This window comes from Nerophis lumbriciformis, linkage group LG28 (assembly GCF_033978685.3).
Source record: "Nerophis lumbriciformis linkage group LG28, RoL_Nlum_v2.1, whole genome shotgun sequence".
Lineage (NCBI taxonomy): Eukaryota > Metazoa > Chordata > Actinopteri > Syngnathiformes > Syngnathidae > Nerophis > Nerophis lumbriciformis.
The window spans coordinates 36,483,483-36,509,096 of NC_084575.2; the positions used below are offsets into that span (position 1 = coordinate 36,483,483).

At 40.1% G+C, this 25,614-nt stretch overlaps 1 protein-coding gene across 1 annotated transcript; it reads left to right on the top strand.

The window, feature by feature from the left end:
• The first annotated feature begins 2,668 nt into the window (after positions 1 to 2,668).
• On the top strand, positions 2,669 to 23,342 carry nalf1a (NALCN channel auxiliary factor 1a). The gene is made up of 3 exons (XM_061924208.1): positions 2,669 to 3,672; positions 20,934 to 21,105; positions 21,189 to 23,342. Exons 1-3 carry the CDS (start codon positions 3,046 to 3,048, stop codon positions 21,476 to 21,478), a joined length of 1,089 nt encoding a protein of 362 aa, XP_061780192.1. The 5' UTR covers positions 2,669 to 3,045; the 3' UTR covers positions 21,479 to 23,342.
• Positions 23,343 to 25,614: the final 2,272 nt, after the last annotated feature.

Consider the following 25,614-nt stretch of genomic DNA (forward strand, 5'->3'; position numbering starts at 1 on the left):
TGCACAACACAGTCACCCACACTGCACTATTTTTATATTCCAGTTGATGCAAAATTGAGTATGACTGGCAGGCGCTAATTAGAGATGGTGAACTATTATTTAATCATATGTAACTGAGTCTATACGTAGAGTCTGTAGGGCAAAAATGATCCTTTGTGTAAAAAGAATCTGACAGAGTAGCAGGAGCACATTCTAATGGCATGTTGAGGTTATATCTCTTAGTAGAGGGTTGCACCATCATTTTGTCCGACGATAGAGATTTTAGTACTACGGTATTGTTATATGGTGATAATGCATGTCTAGCTGTTTCTGCAAATTTGATTGCAACAAGCGCACAAAAGTGTCCTCAACGCCCTGGAGCCTACTAGTTAGTGTAAAGTCTCATCTTAGTCTGCAATCCTCGCTTCAGTGGCAGCAAATGAACTATGATTCTTACAAGCATCATCAAGGTAACTACACATGTAGAAAGGTAAGATAACCACAAGCCACAGCACTTGAATGTAAACAATGGTGGGCGGATCGATATAAATATCAACAGTAACGATATCAAGTATGATATTATTATTTAGTTCTTCCCGAAATTTAGATGACTAATAATTTTTGTCTTTTGTCTTCAACAACCTATTTTCCCCTGATGAAAATGAGACGATAACCAATCAAAATAAATGCACGTTGACTGAGACTATAACAAAATTAATGAATAAAAGCAATAAATAAAGTTCCTTGGGTGAATAATGTCAACTCACTACACCGGTATGTTTTAGTGCTTTCATGGTGAGTTTACTGACAGATATAAGTAAGAACTTTACACTACTTTATATTAGAAATGGCAACAGTGGATGATGAATGTCACATAACAAGAAGATAGAGAAAAACAAGAAGCTTATGACTAAGGTGTCGGCATAGACTACAAAGGCGGACCTTCGCACATTTTCAGGACTCAGAATTGTAATTCCATGCTATTGACAGGACTATTAATTTTAATGAAGTTAGCTTACCATGTTTACAGTATGATAATTGTGATAGAAATGTGAATTTTAGGCACAGAATATTTTTTACAATTGAACAAGGCAGTAGATTATACAAGCTTGGACAGAAAGTTAATAATGACACCAATTTTTTTTTTAATGGAATTGTTTAGTACTGTTTTACCATTTGTTTACTGTAAAAAGTGTTTATACTTTCAATTAACAAATTGAAGTCTTGTGAAAGGTTGACAGGATAACTGGCATTAACTGTCAAAATAATTTCAAACTATTGAAGTTATCTTACAGAATAAACATGTCAATCAACCCATATGATTTTTGCTGTAATATTTTTGTTTTGAAAAGTCACTGTGACTGATAGAAAAGTGATGGTTTTAGCAACATTTTAACCTGTCTGAATGCTAATAATCATTTTGCGTCGGGGGGGCGAAGCCTGAACCCCCCACCAGGACTTTGTCCTGGACCTACCGGGGCCTGCGGCCCCTGGACCCTGGCTACTAGGTTTTTCTGATTTCAAAAGTTGGCAGGTATGCTTTTTCCACTTGATTTCTTTTCCTTCCAATCAGACAATTTCTTTGGCTTACGTCCTCAGCATGTAGAAGTTTTCTGTGAAGGCAAGAAGGGAAGGGCAACACAAGCCTGGGGGACTACATGGGCTCAGGAGGGACAAAAAGACATCAAACCGTCCTCTCACCGGCAGCAGAAAAGAATTATTTAAAGATAACATTCACAAACAAAATATAATAAATAACAAAGGTGCATTTTAACTGGGTTACACAAGCTTAATCATGATTAAACCACGTTCCAAAACGTGATTAATCTGATTAAAAAAAGAATAATCATTTGACAGCCCAATTAGTAATTAATTTATTGCATTTTTAGAACATGCAACTCTGCCAGGAAGATGCATGCAAAAGGCTGAAGAATGTTGAATGAAACATTTGCTTGAATGATCCTTGAACTCCTTCCGCTATTGTTTCTTTATAAGAACTAATGTGATATAGCTGAGTAAATTCTGTCTGACTATTGTTTCTTTATAAGAACAAATGTGATATAGCTGAGTAAATTCTGTCTGACTATTGTTGGACTTGACTTAGCTAAAGCACAGGTGAGGATGCAGCGCACGCGCAGTCACGTCAGCGCAGGAGATATTTTTTTCGTCGCGTCGTAAACGTGTGTAACATCAAACCGGATGTGAAGCGTTAGATATTTTTCAGTGTAAAGCGGCAACTATATATTGTTTAATCATTATACCGCATTTTAATTGTAATATGCAATGGTTTGATAACGGTGCCTGGACTGCACTTGGGTTGTAAGCTATGTTTCTTTTATTTAACATACTGAACATTCCCCCTTTTTTATAATCGTGTTTTCATTTGGAATAAAGTCAACGTAGAGGACGTCAACTAAGTGGTCGTGCCTATTTTGTATTGAGTCATCGTTGGGAGCAGTTAAATGCCACAGTCGGAGAGCAATGAGACACTTTTGTTTTGTAGAGTAGAACAGGAAACAGCAGTCCGTGTTGTGTCGAGTATGACACTTTTGTTTTGTAGAGTAGAACAGGAAACAGCAGTCCGTGTTGTGTCGAGTCTGACACTTTTGTTTTGTAGAGTAGAACAGGAAACAGCAGTCCGTGTTGTGTCGAGTCTGACGCATTTGTGCAAACACGCACTGTAGCTGGCCAACATGGCGGCAACTTGACAGCGGGATGAAGAGGCTCAGTGAGGGCTGCAAAAAGCAAAGAGCGGCTCCTTTGGCCAACAGCGATGCCAGACGGCTTCACCATGTCGGAAGGGGACAGCGGCCATAGCCGAGCACGACCGAGGCGTCGGTGAGCGTTTGGCTAAGAAGCGCTTCCAGAAGGAGGAAGGAGGCAGCGGCCATGGAGGATGTGGCCCGGCCTTCCCAGCTTTCTCATCCGGGTGGACATTAAGGCGGCCCGGCCTTCCCAGCCTTGTCATCCGGGCGGACATTAAGGCAGGCCGGGAGCAGCCAGCAGCCAAGCGGAGTCCAAGTCCATGAGTGCTGCGGCACAGGAGTCACGGTGGGGTCCCGAAATATGAGCAGCGGTGCTGGGACGTGTCGGCAGCAAGATGACGACTGGCTAGAAGCTCTCCGCGACAACCACAAGCCTTTCACCGACTCTGAGAGGGCGCAGAGATGGCGTCTGTCCGTGGCCTCCCTCCTCTTCCTCACCGTGCTGCTCTCCCATCAGCTGTGGTTCTGCGCCGAGGCCAAGCTGGCCCGGAGCCGCGATAAGTCCAGCCTGTCCCCGCAGACACGCTCCGCACGCCGCAGCCTCGCAGACGACATTTTTGTCGGAAACTCCAGCCAACATTTGTGGCTGCTAGAAAGTTGCCAGGCGGACTCCTGCTTGACTTTGGCCGACGCCGACCACCTGTGCAGGCTGCTGTCCCTGCGAGAGATCAGCATGAGCCGCTTGTACCTCTCCTTTTGTAACTCCTACTCGCTGCTGGACTTGTTCTACGGCTCCAGCAGTCCCGACCACCTCAACTGCAGCCTGGACGTGCTGGCCGACCGCGACACGAGCCGCTGCAGTCTGTGCGTGCAGGCCTACCAGCGCCTGGACCTGCACGCCCAGGAGAAGTACGACGACTTCGAGCTCCTCACTTGGAAGTACGAGCCGGCCTCGTATTCGGTGCGGAGCTGCATGAGCCACTGCAAGGTAGGCACAAGTTCATCTGGACCGGGTTAGTGGTCCTCCTCCTGCTGTCGCCATGGAGACGGAGGACACAATCGAGTAGATAAGGTCTCATCTTTATTCATGGGGCTTCCCGGAGGCCCTCTGTCGAACCTCTCTCTGCAAATGAAGGCCGGGGGCCACATAAGCCTTTCAATCTGGCCCACCGGACATTCCCAAATAATTGTTTAAGATGTAAAGTGTAGCTGCACTCATCTTTTAGAATGACCTTCAACTATACTAAGTCTTTACATGCTTGGAATCTGCATCATATACTACTTACTATGCTCATATAATTAGTTACTATGCTCATATAATTAGTTACTATGGTCATGCAATTAGTTACTATGGTAAATCTAATTAGTTACTATGGTCATCTAATGAGTTACTATGGTAATCCAATTAGTTACTATGGTCATGGAATTCGTTACTATGGTCATCTAATTAGTTACTATGGTCATGCAATTAGTTACTATGGTCATGGAATTCGTTACTATGGTCATCTAATTAGTTACTATGGTCATGCAATTAGTTACTATGGTCATGCAATTAGTTACTATCAGAGGTGGGTAGTAACGCGCTACATTTACTCCGTTACATCTACTTGAGTAACTTTTGGGATAAATTGTACTTCTAAGAGTAGTTTTAATGCAACATACTTTTACTTTTACTTGAGTATATTTATAGAGAAGAAACGCTACTTTTACTCCGCTACTTTTATCTACATTCAGCTCGCTACTCGCTACTAATTTTTATCGATCTGTTAATGCACGCTTTGTTTGTTTTGGTCTGTCAGACAGACCTTCATAGTGCCTGCGTTTCAACAAATACAGTCACTGGTGACGTTCACTCCGTTCCACCAATCAGATGCAGTCACTGGTGACGTTGGACCAATCAAACAGAGCCAGGCGGTCACATGACCTGACTTAAACAAGTTGAAAAACTTATTGGGGTGTTACCATTTAGTGGTCAATTGTACGGAATATGTACTGTACTGTGCAATCTACTAATACACGTTCCAATCAATCAATCAAAAGTGTGAAGGAAAAAATACCCTTTTATTTCAACCGTACATCCCGTCAAAAGCCTAAAGACTGACTGCACAGTTCCTGTCTTCACAATAAAAGTGCCGCTCCATCGCGCCTGCGCTTTCAAAATAAGAGTCTCCGAAAGCCTGCGCAAACAAGCTAGCAAGCTACGGAGTTTGCCGCCAATGTATTTCTTGTAAAGTGTATAAAAACGAATATGGAAGCTGGACATATAAGATGCCAAAAACCAACCACTTTCATGTGGTATTAGACAGAAAGGAGGAACTTTTTTTCTCCTCCATTTGAAAACGTGGACGTTTGTCATCACTACTGTCTGATTACAATCAATGCAAGTCATCAGAATCAGGTAATACACCAACTTATATTCTTGTCTTCATGAAAGAAAGGAATCTATATGTGTTAAACATGCATGTATATTCATTAAAACACCTTTAACATGTAAACAAAAACGGCAAAAAAAAAATATATAAATTATATACTGTATATATCAATGTATGTGTATATATATATATATATATATATATATATATATATATATGTGTGTGTGTGTGTATATATATATATATATATATATATATATATATATATATATATATATATATATATATGATATGTGTGTATCAGTTACTCAGTACTTGAGTAGTTTTTTTACAACATACTTTTTACTTTTACTCAAGTAAATATTTGGGTGACTACTCCTTACTTTTACTTGAGTAATAAATCTCTAAAGTAACAGTACTCTTACTTGAGTACAATTTCTGGCTACTCTACCCACCTCTGGTTACTATGGTAAATCTAATTAGTTATTATGGTCATCTAATGAGTTACTATGGTAATCCAATTTGTTACTATGGTCATGGAATTAGTTACTATGATCATCTAATTAGTTACTATGCTCATCTAATGAGTTACTATGGTCATCTAATTAGTTACTATGGTCATCTAATTAGTTACTATGGCAATGTTGGAATATGCAATTCTGCCTGATATAAATGATAAATAATATAAATACTAGTTACTATGGTCATCTAATTAGTTACTATGGTAATATAATAAGTTACTATGGTAATCCAATTAGTTACTTTGGTCATCTAATTAGTTACAATGGTCGTGTAATTAGTTACTATGGTCATCTAATTAGTTACTATGGTCATGTAATTAGTTACTATGGTCATCTAATTAGTTACTATGGTAATCCAATTAGTTACTTTGGTCATCTAATGAGTTACAATGGTCATCTAATTAGTTACTATAGTAATTTAATGAGTTACTATGGTAATGTAATGAGTTATTATGGTCATGTAATCAGTTACTATGGTAATGTAATGAGTTACTATGGTAATGTAATGAGTTACTATGGTAATGTAAGTCGCAGCAGCTCAGACGAGGTACCAAGCAGTGTGGGTGGGGAGTGTTTCCACAGAGTGTTTCTACAGAGTGTGAAATGTGGGTGTCAGGAGAGTTTTAACTTGCACTTACAGATGTAGCGACCAACTGTAGTTACTGACAGTGGGTTTCTGAAGTGCTCCTGAGCCTATGTGGTGATATCCTTTACACACTGATGTCGCTTGTTGATGCAGTACAGCATGCAATGCCAGCATGCTGCCAAGCAGCAGTGAATGCAATGCAAGCAGGCCCATATTATTATTGCTCATACTTCACGGTTCATATTGTTGTTGTATTATTGTTTTTCTATCCTGAACTCTTGCCAATATAAGTCACAAAACCCCCACATATGTTATACCGTCGGAAAGGTCTCGGTAAAGTGCTAATATTATCATGCTAATATTAAAGTGCTAACTTTTTTAGCTAGTTGTACTCTTTTTTTCTCTAATTCCCCAGCCGTACACCTTAGAGTCATATAACTTGGTATGTGACACAAGCTAACTATTATCATGCTCACGCTAGCTTGCTAGCATGCTAAAATTAGCATGCTAACTTTTTGCGCCAGTTTTGCAACTGTTTAACCCAGAGTCATATTACTTGGTATGTGACACTTGTTAATTGTTAGTATGCAAACAATAGCATGTTAGCAAGCTATTTTCTTCATCTAACCCTAACCCTAACGCAGGTGGAAGAAGGACAAGCTTCAGGTGTCACTCCAGATTTTAAAAGGTTGTTGGCATGGATATCAGAGCACAGTAAAAGAGGCAAAAAGAGAACATTTGGCAAACATTATTGCCTCAAATAGTCTTGACCCTCGTGTTTTATTCCAAACCATTGACTCTGTTCTTAATGCCCCTCAGCCTACATGTTTGGAACCCTCCTCTGAATTGTCTAATGCCTTTTTAGAGTATTTTATTGATAAGATTGCCACAACAAGGGCTCTCATTTCTGTTTCGACCTCTGACCCTTCTGTCCCCTTTAACTACTCTGCTGTTTTGAATGAGTTTGAGCAAGTGACTCTGCGGCAGTTACAAGAGTGAAGCCCTCAGGTTCTCCCCATGATGCTGTCCCTCCTACCTTTTTTAAAGAAGTGTTTTCTTGCATAGGGCAGCCTCTTCTTAATATTTTAAATAGCAGTCTGTTTTCTGGAGTAGTTCCTACCAGTTTTAAACACGCCGTGGTTCAACCGCTTTTAAAGAAACCTGGTCTGGACAGTTCAGTTTTAGCCCATTTTAGACCCATTTCTAAGCTGCCTTTCCTCTCAAATATTTTGGAGAAGATTGTTTTTACCCAGTTAAACACTTTTTTAGAGGACTGTGATGTTTTAGAAGTCTTTCAGTCTGGGTTTAAACCCCTCCATAGTACCGAGTCAGCTTTATTAAGGGTTTTTAATGACATCCTTGGAGCAACAGATTTAGGTGATCATGTGATTTTAGTTTTACTGGATCTAACAGCAGCATTTGATACGGTGGACCATAATATTTGAATTAGCCGCCTGCAGCATCAAGTGGGCATCTGTGGTACTGCTTTGAGTTGGCTGAAGTCCTATTTGACTAACAGGACCTTCTCTGTAAATGTTGCTGGATCTGAATCCTCCGTTGCTCCCTTGACATGTGGGGTCCCACAAGGCTCAGTTTTGGGACCACTTCTCTTTTCTATTTATTTACTTCCCCTGGGCTCAATCCTAAGAAAGCATGATATTTCTTTTCATTGTTATGCCGATGACACACAAATGTATTTTCCATTAAAGAGAAATCATGCCTCTTCAATACAGCCACTACTTGCCTGTCTTGATGATATCAAGGCCTGGATGGCCCTAAACTTCTTAAATTTTAATGAAAAGAAGACAGAAGTAATAGTGTTTGGACCTAGTGGTACCTGTGAGCTCTCCCCTGTTGACTTTGGCCCTTTGGCTTTGCACGTTAAGCCCATGGTCACCAACCTGGGCTTTCGTATTGACTGTGATTTTAAATTGGAGCGTCAGATTGGCACAGTGTGGTGCCAAGTGCACATATGGACACCCTTATGTTTGAACATGGTGTTTGTTATTGACAATCTGTGACGAGCACAAAAGTCCAATAACAAACACCACTCGGGTTCAGATCCGGGCGGCCATTCTTCCCAATCACGCCTCTCCAGGTTTCACTGTCGCTGCCAACATGAGCGTTGAAGTCCCCCAGTAGAATGAGGGAATCACCCGGAGGAGCACTCTCCAGTACTCATACCTGCCAACTACTCCGGTTTTCCCGTAATTAGTACGGTTTTCATCAAACTATTCCGGGTTACGGTTGCAGTGATAAAAAATACGGTTTTTCATTAATTAATTTTTTTTTTTTTTTTTAAGTTTTATTCACGAAATGGCGTAACAACAATGACAATCGACACTGCTTCCCGTAACTTCCTATCGAGCCATTCCGAATGCCATGCGCGAGGCTATTTATAGCACCGCTGCCAAGCACGAGGCACCAGTTGCCATTGTTTCCAAACGAGCGAACGATCATGGAATCAGCCGGAGAAAAATCGCAAACGAGTCTTAAACCGAAAAGAAAACTGCAGTCATTCCGTGAAGAATATTCAAAAAGGGTGAAAACTACGCAAATTGCATCTTGTTCCGACAAGATTTTTCGATCGGACACGGAGGAATTAGCGATGTAAAAGACCACGTTGGGACAAAAAAACACAAGTCTAATGCCGTTGCTAGCGATACAAGTGGAAAACTATCAACGTTTTTCGTCGCCCAAACAGATTCTTTGGATGTGATAAATGCCGAAGTTTTATTTACGGAGGCAATAATTGAGCATAATTTCAAACTATTGAAGTTAGCTTACAGAATAAACATGTCAATCAACCCATATGATTTTTGCTGTAATATTTTTGTTTTGAAAAGTCACTGTGACTGATAGAAAAGTGATGGTTTTAGCAACATTTTAACCTGTCTGAATGCTAACAATCATTTTGCGTCGGGAACCCCCCACCAGGACTTTGTCCTGGACCTACCGGGGCCTGCGGCCCCTGGACCCTGGCTACTAGGTTTTTCTGATTTCAAAAGTTGGCAGGTATGAGTACTCCCTCGAGTAATTCCAAAAAGGGTGGGTACTCTGAGCTGCCGTTTGTCGCGTAAACATGCAGTGGTACGACCTCTACTTAAAAAACCAAGCCTCGACCCCTCTCTCCTCTCTAACCTCAGAGCTATCTCTAATCTTCCATACATTTCCAAAATATTAGAGAAGGTGTCTACAGTCAGTTGTTGCTCTTCTTAGAGGATAATGCTATCACTGAGCTGTTCCAGTCCGGTTTTAAAGCCCTCCACAGCACAGAGTCAGCGCTTCTAAAAGTTTTTAACGATATCATACATTCCAAGATGGCGCCGTCGTGTGTGGCTGGCCGTCTACCGCTCTCAGTCTGGTTTCAGTTTTTGTTGATTTTGTCCTTCTGCACTAAATAGTTTGAGTCTCTGCTGGTGTATGATCGCCAAGAATTGTTGGTTTTTCGACCAACGATCAAAAATAACATTTCTTTGGATTATGGTGGTCCAAATGACCTGCCCCCGTTGCTGTCAGGAATACCAGCTCACCTCTTCCGGTTTCCAGCCCTGAGCTTTCCGCGGAAGCGTCGCCGCGGCACCCGTGGTGGCCGCCGGGTAAAGCAGAGAGTGCTGTTGGCGTGCTCTTCCAGAAATGGATTAAGCGGTTCCCTTGTTGCTTTCTGGCCCTCCGTGGATCCATCGGGTTACCCTGTACCGGAAATCGGCCCCGATGAGAGACCCTGGATGCGCCACACCTGCACAGCCCGGTGCCGCCAACGTGGGGTGAATCTTTCGAATTTGAAGTTGCTGTGCCGGGATTCCCGGTGTGCTGCGACGCCGGCCTCATCTCCTGCCAGAATTGGTCTGGTAAACGGCAGATCAGTGGCAAACAAAACGTTTCCACTCAGGGATTTCTTCGAGTCACGCTGTCTGGACTTCTTGTGCTTAACTGAGACGTGGCTCGGTGCCGGTGAGTCCAGTGTCTTCTCAGAACTTCTCCCCGCAGACTGTTGCTATTTGAACTCTCCTCGTACCTCAGGCCGTGGAGGAGGAACGGCGACACTTTACAAAAATGACTTTAAATGTAAACAATGCTTTCCTTCCTCATTTTTCGCCAGCTTTGAAATGACTTTATTTGAGGTGTGTCGCGCTGACGTAAGAGTTTAGGATAGAAGATTAATAATGAAAGTTGAAGTATGAGCAATAATAATTGACTGCTGTGTAGCAGTGAATGGGCGCTGGCATTGCAGCAGGCCCATAATTATAAAAATAGAGCAAAGCGATATATCTCAATACAAATGACTAATATCACAGATTTGTTATTAAACATATGTAAATGTTTTACCCTTTTTTACAGAAATTATATGTATCATCAACATCAATATGATGACATCATATTGACCACGCCCCCACATCCACAAGTATATTGGTAAGCTGCCACGGTATTTTAATTATCGCCACCCTTTGAAAATACATTTTTTTTGGACTTGAAAACAAATATAATATATTGTAACCCCCAGAAGAAATCACACAAAGTTTGACACTATTTTTAACTTTTATTACCAAACCTATAACAAACAGCACAATTCCAACATGTTTTTCCTCCCATGCGAACACTTTGGTCCCATGGTCCCACACAACAACACTTCCTTATTCTCCACCAATCACTTTTCAGGCACGGACGGCGTGTTTGTGACCATGGGAAAAACTGACATCAAATCCAAACCACAGAAAAATAAAACATTAACATTAATTGGTCGATACAGTATGAATTGATATATATAGCTTATTATTTGCACATTATTGACAAGTGAGGTATCAAAAATTTGACCACCGAATACCACCCTACCGAAAGCGAATGTAAAGAAAACGCACGCCATTGTGACTGTCTGGAGCGTTGTCAGCATGTCTGTGATGTGGAGACATCAAGGGACAGAAGTAGAGTCTCTAACACGAGCACATTTTATAATAACACCAGGAGAAGATGCTAGATTTGTTTTTAATTTAAAAAAGTAATTAAAAGTCTGTAAACACTTGAAAAAATTGCCACAAAGTACATTGTACAAAAAGCAGTAACAATTGAAAATGTGGCAAAACGATAAAAAAAATATATGTTAACACTAATTATAATAGATTTGTGTTAATTGTATGTTTACATTTTTAAGCCTTTACAAAGAAAATCATATTATTTATCAAATTATGCAAATGGTGACCACGCCCATGACCACGCCCCCACCACCACAGGCATCTTGGCCGTTTAGGGGAAACCTTGTTATACATTAGTTGTGTAGTTGTGACTGGCCAACTCATAACAAATTAACTATATCTGGTAGCTTTTTACCGTTCCAAATAGGAACATATCTATTTACACAAAGTTTATATTTTGGGCAGAAATGTCTTCTCTATTGTTGTCAAGTGCATCCATCTCTCTTGCGTCGTTGGTTTGATTGAATGAAGTGGATTGCAACTCGCCTCGCTGCTGTCATGAACGCGTGGTGCCCCGAGTGTGCCCAGGCTTCATTTCAACACACTCCTTCCTGCTGGCAACAATACTGCTGACCATTACTTTTTTCATTGAGAGTACAATCCGGGGATAAACATGATGGGCTAGTCGTTGGGAAAGGAGAAGAAAATATAAGGTTATGTTTCACACACTCTTCGTACTGGAGTGTGTGTGAAAGGAGGTGGGACACAGCAAACATTAAGGATTACATGTATTGGTATGGTGGTATTGTCTCAAACACACTGGTGTAATTCGTAATACCGGTATACCGCCCAACCCTAACTCAATGTATTATTACAGTACAGGAGAGAACTGACAAGAGACATCCCTCCACATAGCCCGTGGTCTCATGTGTCGCCACCTGCTGGAGTCACAGAAACACATTGTGACAGCAATAGGTGGCAAAATGATTGCCTATACAAACTAATTGACGTCACAAACACGATGATGAAATATTAAAGGGGAACTGCACTTTTTTTTGGAATTTTGCCTATCTTTCACAATCATTATGAAAGACATGACGTCGAATGTCATTTTTAAAAATGTATTCTAAAATGAAATAAATGCAATCAAAAGTCAGCTTACAATGGAACCTATGGGAGTCTCTCTATTTTGTCTATGAAAGACCTTTAAAAACATCCAAACACCTCCCTTAAGGTATTATATACACATGCTGTAAGTATATATGTCATGTAGTAACATTCATAATAACATGTAATATACACATGCTGTAAGTATATATGTCATGTAGTAACATTCATAATAACATGTAATATATACATGATGTAAGTATATATGTCATGTAGTAACATTCATAATAACATGTAATATATACATGATGTAAGTATATATGTCATGTAGTAACATTCATAATAACATGTAATATATACATGATGTAAGTATATATGTCATGTGGTAACATTCATAATAACATGTAATATGTACATGATGTAAGTATATATGTCATGTAGTAACATTCATAATAACATGTAATATACACATGCTGTAAGTATATATGTCATGCAGTAACATTCATAATAACATTTAATATACACATGCTGTAAGTATATATGTCATGTAGTAACATTCATAATAACATGTAATATATACATGATGTAAGTATATATGTCATGTAGTAACATTCATAATAACATGTAATATATACATGATGTAAGTATATATGTCATGTAGTAACATTCATAATAACATGTAATATATATACATGATGTAAGTATATATGTCATGTTGTAACATTCATAATAACATGTAATATACACATGCTGTAATTATATATGTCATGTAGTAACATTCATAATAACATTTAATATACACATGCTGTAAGTATATATGTCATGTAGTAACATTCATAATAACATGTAATATATACATGATGTAAGCATACATGTCATGTTGTAACATTCATAATAACATGTAATATACACATGCTGTAAGTATATGTCATGTAGTAACATTCATAATAACATGTAATATACACATGATGTAAGTATATATGTCATGTAGTAACATTCATAATAACATGTAATATATACATGATGTAAGTATATATGTCATGTAGTAACATTCATAATAACATGTAATATATACATGATGTAAGTATATATGTCATGTAGTAACATTCATAATAACATGTAATATGTACATGATGTAAGTATATATGTCATGTAGTAACATTCATAATAACATGTCATATATACATGATGTAAGTATATATGTCATGTAGTAACATTCATAATAACATGTAATATATACATGATGTAAGTATATATGTCATGTAGTAACACTCATAATAACATGTAATATATACATGATGTAAGTATATATGTCATGTAGTAACATTCATAATAACTTGTAATATACACATGATGTAAGTATATATGTCATGTTGTAACATTCATAATAACATGTAATATACACATGCTGTAATTATATATGTCATGTAGTAACATTCATAATAACATGTAATATACACATGATGTAAGTATATATGTCATGTAGTAACATTCGCAATAACATGTAATATACACATGCTGTAATTATATATGTCATGTAGTAACATTCATAATAACATGTAATATATACATGATGTAAGTATATATGTCATGTAGTAACATTCATAATAACATGTAATATATACATGATGTAAGTATATATGTCATGTAGTAACATTCATAATAACATGTAATATATACATGATGTAAGTATATATGTCATGTAGTAACATTCATAATAACATGTAATATATACACATGCTGTAAGTATATATGTCATGTAGTAACATTCATAATAACATGTAATATATACATGATGTAAGTATATATGTCATGTAGTAACATTCATAATAACATGTAATATATACACATGCTGTAAGTATATATGTCATGTAGTAACAGGTACATTAATAATAACATTTAATATCTACGTATTTTGATCATTTTAAGCATAGGCGGCGAATGACTTTAAAAAAGGCATCACAACGTCTACATGACAGATTACTGCTCACTGCAGACCAACAAACATAATAAAACATCACTTACTGTGCAATGTCTGCTGTCATTAGGATGCCGACTGATAGAATCTTGTTATATGCCCGTTTTAGATGAAAAATGACTCATAATCCTCACGAAGAAAAGGGGAGTGGAACCAAGCGTCTTTTCGTGTCGTTCTCACCATTCCCGGGTCTAAATTGGCTGTCAAAGTGTACCAACATGTCGGAATACGTCCTCTTCTACTATCCAGGTGAGAGGCATGATTTATGATCTACAATAAAGTTTCACTAGCAAAGGAAGCGAGCTTCTTCACCTTACCACTTGATGATGTAAACATTGGCACACACGCTAGTGATCAGGGCGCCGCTATACGTACACTACTTTTATAACAATCACTAATCACTAATACTCCGTCAATATTCAAGTCACAAAATGTAAAAGGAGTATTGTTGGCGCTTTTTGGATGTTTTTCTATTGGGTTTCATTGGCTTTGCTGCAAGCTGACTTTTATTTGTTTATTTACGAGTTGTTGTTTTTTAAACATCTGTCGTCATGACTTTCATAATGATTGGGAACGATAAGCAAAATTGCAAAAAAAGTGAAGTTCCCCATCAAATGCATTGGCAAAAATGTGAATGTTGTGTCATTGCTTCCATCTTTTTTACATTGTTGAACTCCAACGTTGCTGGGGGGGAATCATTCACATCAATCAGTCTTAAGAGTGAAAGTTGTCACTTTTTTATGTCAACTGTTACCCAGCATCCCCTCTGTGTGTCACCTAACTACCCAGCATCCCCTCTGTGTGTCACCTAACTATCCACTGTTACCCCGCATCCCCTCTGTGTGTCACCTAACTATCCACTGTTACCCAGCATCCCCTCTGTGTGTCACCTAACTACCCAGCATCCCCTCTGTGTGTCACCTAACTATCCACTGTTACCCAGCATCCCCTCTGTGTGTCACCTAACTATCCACTGTTACCCAGCATCCCCTCTGTGTGTCACCTAACTATCCACTGTTACCCAGCATCCCCTCTGTGTGTCACCTAACTATCCACTGCCTGTTGAAATGTCCGTACGGCGGCTATGGAGTTGGCGTGAGGCAGCACACATTTCCATGTCTTTGCCGTTAAAAAGGGTGTATGGCAGGTTTTCCACCCTCTGCACATACGCTCAGCCAGGCCAGCTCGGAGCATAAAAACTATGCGCTTGGTCAAGGCCTCAACCACGAGGTTTTTGTGAAGATTCCAAGAATGTTTTCTGTCAATTTAAAGCCTTTTGTTATTTAAAAAAAAAGTCATCAAAGTTAGGATTAAACAATTGCTTTAGTGTGTTTTCCTTGCTTTTATATTTTTACGTTGACCCTTTCATCTTACCGCCCTCACTCCATTTACTTGATTCAATCAGCACAGAGCGCATGTGTACATGTACAACTTGTACGTGACTGCACAAGTCTCACCGTCAACCTTCACAAGGCGCATGTATAGACACTCACACTTATGTGACAAGTAATCCAATTTAATAAGACCCGCAAAAGTTCATGCTGCACAACTTTAGAGGTAACAGTATTGATTCAACTATTGTGAAAACAATCAATCAATCAATCAAAGTTTACTCATATAGCCCTTAATCACAAATGCTATACAAGCCACAACGACATCCTCAGCTCAGATCCCACATCAGGGCAAGAATATTTTCAAACCAATGGGATGACAATGAGAAACCTTAGAAAGGACCGCAGATGTGGTCGGGTGACCGGTGCTATGGATGCCGAGTGGATACAGTTAATAGTGGGAGAGTCCAGTCCATAGTGGATCTAACATAATAGTGTGAGAGTCCAGTCCATAGTGGATCTAACATAATAGTGTGAGAGTCCAGTCCATAGTGGATCTAACATAATAGTGTGAGAGTCCAGTCCATAGTGGATCTAACATAATAGTGAGAGTCCAGTCCATAGTGGATCTAACATAATAGTGTGAGTCCAGTCCATAGTGGATCTAACATAATAGTGTGAGAGTCTAGTCCATAGTGGATCTAACATAATAGTGAGAGAGTCCAGTCCATAGTGGATCTAACATAATAGTGAGAGAGTCCAGTCCATAGTGGATCTAACATAATAGTGAGAGAGTCCAGTCCATAGTGGATCTAACATAATAGTGAGAGTCCAGTCCATAGTGGATCTAACATAATAGTGAGAGAGTCCAGTCCATAGTGGATCTAACATAATAGTGAGAGAGTCCAGTCCATAGTGGATCTAACATAATAGTTAGAGTCCAGTCCATAGTGGATCTAACATAATAGTGAGAGTCCAGTCCATAGTGGATCTAACATAATAGTGTGAGAGTCCAGTCCATAGTGGATCTAACATAATAGTGTGAGAGTCCAGTCCATAGTGGATCTAACATAATAGTGAGAGTCCAGTCCATAGTGGATCTAACATAATAGTGTGAGTCCAGTCCATAGTGGATCTAACATAATAGTGTGAGAGTCTAGTCCATAGTGGATCTAACATAATAGTGAGAGAGTCCAGTCCATAGTGGATCTAACATAATAGTGAGAGAGTCCAGTCCATAGTGGATCTAACATAATAGTGAGAGAGTCCAGTCCATAGTGGATATAACATAATAGTGAGAGTCCAGTCCATAGTGGATCTAACATAATAGTGTGAGAGTCCAGTCCATAGTGGATCTAGTTAATAGTGTGAGAGTCCAGTCCATAGTGGATCTAACATAATAGTGTGAGAGTCCAGTCCATAGTGGATCTAACATAATAGTGAGAGTCCAGTCCATAGTGGATCTAACATAATAGTGTGAGAGTCCAGTCCATAGTGGATCTAACATAATAGTGTGAGAGTCCAGTCCATAGAGGATCTAGTTAATAGTGTGAGAGTCCAGTCCATAGTGGATCTAACATAATGTTGTGAGAGTCTTCCGCCCAAATGCAGCTGAGATAGGCTCCAGCACCCCCCACGACCCCAAAAGGGACAAGCGGTAGAAAATGGATGGATGGATGGACTACCCAAATCCACATAGGTTTTATTTGTCCAAAATATATGTTGCCCTGTCAGTTGGAATACACAAGGACATATAGGCTAAGAGACATATACTGTATGTCCCCCGTTAGTCTATATGTCCATGTATCATTGAGCGTGCTAGCATTACACTCGGAGCACCATCACACTAAGCATTGGTTGCAGGAACGTACTATCTCTGTTAGACAAGATCATAGACTGAATTGGACAATATAGTTTACATACCAAATGTCCATTTCCATTTATTACAAGTAATAAGAAAACATAAATGTCTGATTTATTTATCAAGGAGGAAATTAGCAAGTTTGGCGTCGGATGAAAAACAAACCTTCTCCGCCTTCAATGGTCTCCATCTTTCCAAGGCATCCCCGATACAAATCCTAGTTTTGTTCCTGGCTTTGTCATGAACAAGTTGAGAATGTTAACTTTTAGAATGACTAAGGTCTGACATGTTTAGTAACTTTACCAGTGGCAGTAGCCAGACCAAGATGGTGGTGCATAACTGGCAACCTGGATGTAAGATACTCACAGACTTTCTAATTGGTCAAACGGTTGAGGGCGGGACATCGAAATTAAAACAATAACAATATTTCGGGGCTGTAAATCTAATTTTGAAATGAGCAAATCCTGGCTGAACTACTGTTATCAGTTATAGAGATTTTGAAAAATAACATGATTTATTCATGCCTTTTGACATATCTGGGCCATTTAATGATGACTTGATATTCAATTATTACATATGGCTCCTTTAATTTTTTGTGGCATCTTGTCAGCGCCTGCAGTCTATCATAAGATTATTCACATGTTTTTTGAGCACAAACCTGGAGTAGAGACAATGATGGATGATATCATAGTGTGGGACTCAACTCAAAAAGAAGACGATGAAAGACTGAGACAAGTGCAAAACAAAACGAGGGGGGTGAACCTGAAACTTAACAAAGAAAAAGGTGAGTTTGGAGTGAAGTCACTTATCTTTGTGGGAGATGTTGTGAGGGACCTGAGAAAAACTTCAGCAATTAACAACATGGCTAGGCCAACCAACAAAGATGAGGTCAGACATTTCCTAGGGATGGTCACCTATCTCGCCAAGTCTGTCCCACAACTGTCAACACAGTCAGCACCTCTCAAGTGTTCTTGAACAAAAGAATGAATGGATCTGGTCCCACCAGCAAGATTCATGTTTTGTGAATCTGAAAGAGACTGACAAAGGAGCCCGTGTTTACGTTTTATGACCCCGAGAAAAGCACCAGGATCTCGGCAGATGCATTACAGTACGGCCTGGGAGCAACATGAAGAGCAGTGGATACCTGTCGCCTATGCATTCAGAGGCCAAGTCCAGGTACGCTCAAATTGAGAAAAAACTCTTAGCGAGTTTGTATGCATGTGGACGTTTCCATCAATATATATATATATGGACAGATGTTTCAAGTGGAAACTGATCATAAACCGTTGGTGTCCATCATGAACAAACCGTTCAATGACTGTCCTCTACCAATACAGCGCATGCTAGTCAGACTGCAAAAATCTGACGTGAACATGATATACCCACAAGGAAAATATATGTACACAGCTGACACATTGTGTAGAGCAGTGGATAAGCAAGAACTTGCAGACAGTGAGAACATCACAGAGACACAGGCATATCTAGTTGTGACATCTTTGCCTGTGACTGCAGACAGAACACAAGAAATGCGGAGAGAGACTATTGCAGATGAAACTATAAAAGAACTCAAGAGCACAGTATAGAAAGTATGGCCTGACAACAAAAAGGACTGCCCTGTGAAAATACAAGACGATTGGAATTGTAGAGCTGAGATCACAGTGGTGGATGAAATAGTGCTAAAAGGAAGAAAATGTGTTATTTCGTCCTCACTTCGCAAGCAGATGTGCTCCAAAAGATACACCAAGGCCACCTCTGAGAAGTCAAGTGTAAATAGAGAGCTAGAGAAGTAATGCACTGGCCGAGGATCAATCAAGATATTAGCCAGACAACAGCGTCATGTGGACTTTGCCGAACAAGCTGAGCCACTGATGACTAATCCAGTGCCTCACAGACCTGACTACAAAATGACCATGATGTAAGAAGCTACGTGGTACATTTCAAACTATCCTGAAATTGGAGCGTTGCAGTCAACATCGAGCAAAGTAGAGTCCCATGCGAAATGTTTTCAGATAATGGTCCCCAGTTTTCTGACTCTGAGTTTGCTGCCTTTGCCAAGGAATGGGGGTTTCAACAATCCACGTCGAGTCCAGCTTATTCAAAGTCCAATGACTTGGCAGAATGCTCTGTAAAAACAGTAAAAACTTGTCACAGGACACAGACGACTTGAAGAAAAGTCTGCTGATCTACCGGAGTGCACCCCTACAAAAGGGACTGTCACCAGCCCAAATGCTGATGGGTAGGCACAGTCGCTCCAACCTAGCAGTTAATGAGGACTTGCTGACACCCAAAGGCGCAGACAGAGTCAGACATGCAAAGGAGGACAAACAAGCGGATGATAAAATGGCAAAAGACCTGGCTATGCTGAGGCCTGGAGACATAGTGCCTTTCAGAGACATTTCTAAAGGCACATGGAGACAAAAGGTGGAGGAGGAAGTTGCTCCACGTTCCTATTGGATACACATGGAAAATGGACTGTCTCTGAGAAGGAACCGCACAGATCTTCAACTACAGCTGACCGAAGGGAACAATGCAGCTCAGGAAAAGGCTCAGCAGGACCTGCAGAACTTGCTGATACCGAGCCTGACCTTACTGACCAAGGTCTGACAGCAGTGTCTGCATAACCAGCTCTTGATAGACTGTGTAGACCTAAGAGACACGTTCAGCCACCTAAGAGGCTGATTGAGAGTTGTTAAGGTAAAAACAAGTATATTATTTTGTCTACATTATGAGGGACAATCTGTAAAAATAAATGATAAATAATGATAAATGGGTTGTACTTGTATAGCGCTTTTCTACCTTCAAGGTACTCAAAGCGCTTTGACACTACTTCCACATTTACCCATTCACACACACATTCTCACACTGATGGAGGGAGCTGCCATGCAAGGCGCTAACCAGCACCCATCAGGAGCAAGGGTGAAGTGTCTTGCTCAGGACACAATGGACATGACGAAGTTGGTACTAGGTGGGGATTGAACCAGGGACCCTCGGGTCGCGCACGGCCATTCTTCCACTGCGCCACGCCGTCCCAAATTGTACATTATACAGGACTGCAGTTCCTGGAGGAGGTCAAGTCAAAAATGAGGCACTCCTAACTTGGAGAAGCCAAAGCCAGTTTTTATATTCCTCCTTCCTGTCTCTGTGTGTGTGCTAAGTCAGGAGAGCACATTCTGACCATAAAAGGAGAAGTTTGTGTGTAAGTGTCTGGAAAACAACTGCTTTAAGTCATAACTTAAATGTTTGGCTTGAGCCGAACATGTAGTCTCTTCTCAAGGATAGGACTATCACTTTTGCATTCCAAAGTCCCAAATAGGACTACTACTACTACTGCAAGAAGTGATCCAATCCACCTGTGTATGTCAAACTAAGGGGCCTTATCTTATTATGTGCTCAAACTGAAATACCACTATTTACTTCAACTTGGTGGTTTGCTTTCTCCAAGGTGAATATAAACCTTCACCATATGCAAAACATATTATGAGTTCATGAATTCACTTCAAGACTTGTTTCTTACTTTGTGAAGGTTAGCATTCATGTGTCAAATAGCTCATCATGTCTTTTTGTTGTGATGAATTGTTGACAGACAGCGTACAAGCCCTGGCTGTGTGCTCAGTATTTCCACACAAGCCAGCAGTCATGTCGGAGGAAGGTGTCATGCCAGCAGTACTGTCTGGAGGTCCAACAGAGCTGTCCATTCATCCTGCCCGATAACGAGGATTTAATCCACGGTGGCACCCCCAGTTTCATCTGTACAGGTTCATGTTAGATGTCCATGCATTTGACTTTCTTCATCTTTCTCAAATGCTAATGGAAAGATGTCTTTGTCACCCCATTTCAGGATTGTTGAGAGAGAATGGGCCAGAGAGCAAAGCTGTGTGCTGTGACGTCCGATGGGACTCCAACATAAATGGCCCCTCAGGCGAGGCCCAACAAAGGACTGCCTCCTCCTGCCAGCCCAAGGGAACCTCGGTCACCTCCATCGCCAGCCCCAGACTGTGCAGTGGGCGGCTGAAGATCTGCCTTCTGGTTCTGGTCCTTCTGCACACTGTCATTATTATATCAGCCTCCCAGAATTCCACCATCGCTGTCTCTTTTTCACTAGAGAAGACCACCTCCAATGACGATTGAACTTCGATGATATTGTTTTTCACAAATGATGTTGGCATCTAGGAATTGTCTGCTGCCAACACAACATCCAGCACAGGAATTGGTAGGACTTGTTTGGTGGACAGGACCACTCCTCTAAAGTTCTGACCTCGTCCCACTTAAACCCTGCTCATTGTTTCTATTCCATTCATAGTTTTTGGAGAATATCATCTCTCCTCCCTATATTTGCTTTCCTTTTGTCTATTTTTCTCTATTGTGGGTCTAGATTACACTTCAAACTGGGCATTGATCAAGTCTTTACCATTTTCAGCTTCTCTGCCGAGCCTTTTTGACTTGCTGCATCCACATGACTTCTCCTCCGTGCTACCTTGCATTATTCATGTGGCTCTTCTTTCAACACACCTGATTCTTGGAGATTGTAAGGTTCAGCTCATAGATGTTTCCCTTCTCTCCCCCAAGCCCTTTGATTAGACATGTTTGGGCCTCAAGTGCATACGTAAGGTTGAATGTGCCTGCTAGTCTTAAATTGACCTCACCATAAAGCCAAAAGTGTAGGGGTCTCATTTATCAACTACAATTGTTCTTTATTATGCTTATTTTTATACAACCAAAGTCTCACACACACAATTAACTCTATGTCTATATTTAGTACACAGATTTCTCAGTACACCTGCGTTTCACCTTGTTATTGGCTCCACCCCTTTTGCCTGCAGGGATTGGGGCAACATATTTTGCTGTGTAGAAGATGTTCTTATAAGAATAATATGAATGATACTTGTAGTCTGGCACTATGGGCTCTATTTTGGCATGCACTTCAGTGAAAAAAGCTGCACAAATGTGCAGATTCTCCCCTTAGATTTCAATCTGTCACTGCACGACTTCATCCAAGATGTCAATCTGTGTAGCACAACCTTAAATGTGGCCCCCCCCAGTCCAATAACTAAAATGTGGGCCCCTCCAGTTCAATAACGGTTTGCACATATTTCCCCCTTGACTTTTATTCCTATATGTATTTGAACTCACATATATACTGTATATATATGTACACACACAGTATTTATATATATATATATATATATATATTAGAGATGCGCGGATAGGCAATTATTTAATCCGCAACCGCATCACAAAAGTCGTCAACCATCCGCCATCCACCCGAACTAACATTTAATCAAAACCGCACCCGCCCGCCATCCGCCACCCACCCGTTGTTATTTATCTGATATAGACGATGCAAGGCATTAGTGAGGTTGTAAAGCTTTTGCCTGTTAAAGAAAGGAGACTGATCCAATGTAGCAGAGACATTCAATGCGTGCCACGCTGTCACGGCCCAGACGCACACCAGTGCGCAATCATCTGGGAGCCGCGCTGAGCGCACCTCCAAGCGCGCTCGCGCCACTCAAACTGCTGCAGGCAGCTGCGTTCTATCTTGTTTTAACATCCTGTGGCACTCTTCTGGGATCACGGCGGACGAAACTGCTCATGCTCAGGGTGTTTGTGGAGGTTCGGGGTTTTGCACAAATGTGATGCACCATGTTAGATGTCCCGCTTTTGTGACTGTCGTAGACATAAACAGCGTTGCAGCTCTTGCAAATCACGTAGCCAGCATTACTATCATCCTGATTTACAACCTCATAAAAACGAGTCCACGCTGAACTTTTCTGGCCTTTTTTTCCCCTTTTTTAGTTTGTCGCGTACCACGTTTGCTGCCGGCGTTGCCGTCTCTTTTGTTTTACTTCTTCTGTTGTGGCATATGCTGCAGGTGCCTGCTCGTTTTTCGTATGTGGGTAACAACATTTAACTATGTATATATATTTACCAATTGGTTTAACTGCCACCCGCCTGAATCTATTTAAAATCTAATTTTTTTTTATTTCAACCGCCCGACTCGCGGATAATCCACGGACTCTGCGGCTGTGTCCGCAAACCGCGCATCTCTAATATATATATATATATATATATATATGTATATATACACACACACAGTATATATATATATATATATATATTTATATATATATATATATATATACATATATATATATATATATATATACAAACCCCGTTTCCATATGAGTTGGGAAATTGTGTTAGATGTAAATATAAACGGAATACAATGATTTGCAAATCCATTTCAAGCCATATTCAGTTGAATATGCTACAAAGACAACATATTTGATGTTCAAACTCATAAACTTTATTTTTTTTTTGCAAATAATAATTAACTTAGAATTTCATGGCTGCAACACGTGACAAAGTAGTTGGGAAAGGGCATGTTCACCACTGTGTTACATGGCCTTTCCTTTTAACAACACTCAGTAAAGGTTTGGGAACTGAGGAGACACATTTTTGAAGCTTCTCAGGTGGAATTCTTTCCCATTCTTGCTTGATGTACAGCTTAAGTTGTTCAACAGTCCGGGGGTCTCCCTTCTGCTATTTTAGGCTTCATAATGCGACACACATTTTCAATGGGAGACAGGTCTGGACTACAGGCAGGCCAGTCTAGTACCTGCACTCTTTTACTATGAAGCCACGTTGATGTAACACGTGGCTTGGCATTGTCTTGCTGAAATAAGCAGGGGCGTCCATGGTAACGTTGCTTGGATGGCAACATATGTTGCTCCAAAAGCTGTATGTACCTTTCAGCATTAATGGCGCCTTCACAGATGTGTAAGTTACCCATGTCTTGGGCACTAATACACCCCCATACCATCACACATACTGGCTTTTCAACTTTGCGCCTAGAACAATCCGGATGGTTCTTTTCCTCTTTGGTCCGGAGGACACGACATCCACAGTTTCCAAAAACAATTTGAAATGTGGACTCGTCAGACCACAGAACACTTTTCCACTTTGTATCAGTCCATCTTAGATGAGCTCAGGCCCAGCGAAGCCGACGGTGTTTCTGGGTGTTGTTGATAAACTGTTTTCGCCTTGCATAGGAGAGTTTTAACTTGCACTTACAGATGTAGCGACCAACTGTAGTTACTGACAGTGGGTTTCTGAAGTGCTCCTGAGCCTATGTGGTGATATCCTTTACACACTGATGTTGCTTGTTGATGCAGTACAGCCTGAGGGATGGAAGGTCACGGGCTTAGCTGCTTACGTGCAGTGATTTCTCCACATTCTCTGAACCCTTTGATGATATTACAGAGTGTAGATGGTGAAATCCCTAAATTCCTTGCAATAGCTGGTTGAGAAAGGTTTTTCTTAAACTGTTCAACAATTTGCTCACGCATTTGTTGACAAAGTGGTGACCCTCGCCCCATCCTTGTTTGTGAATGACTGAGCATTTCATGGAATCTACTTTTATACCCAATCATGGCACCCACCTGTTCCCAATTAGCCTGCACACCTGTGGGATGTTCCAAATAAGTGTTTGATGAGCATTCCTCAACTTTATCAGTATTTATTGCCACCTTTCCCAACTTCTTTGTCACGTGTTGCTGGCATCAAATTCTAAAGTTAATGATTATTTGCACAAAAAAAAAATGTTTATGAGTTTGAACATCAAATATGTTGTCTTTGTAGCATATTCAACTGAATATGGCTTGAAAAGGATTTGCAAATCATTGTATTCCGTTTATATTTACATCTAACACAATTTCCCAACTCATATGGAAACGGGGTTTGTATATACATATACAAATATATATATATATATATATATATATATATATATATACATACATACATATTAGGGATGTGGGAAAAAATCGATTTGAATTCGAATCGCGATTCTCACGCTGTGCGATTCAGAATTGATTCTCATTTTTAAAAAATCGATTTTTTTTATTTATTTATTCATTATTTTTTTCATTTTTTTTTTTTAAATTAATCAATCCAACAAAACAATACACAGCAATACCATAACAATGCAATCCAATTCCAAAAGCAAAGCTGAGCCAGCAACACTCAGAAGTGCAATAAACAGAGCAATTGAGAGGAGACACAAACACCACACACAACAAAGCAACAAAAATGAATATTATCAACAACAGTATCAATATTAGTTACAATTTCAACATAGCAGTGATTAAAAATCCCTCATTGACATTATCATTAGACATTTATAAAAAGAACAATAGTGTCACAGTGGCTTACACTTGCATCACATCTCATAAGCTTGACAACACACTGTGTCCAATATTTTCACA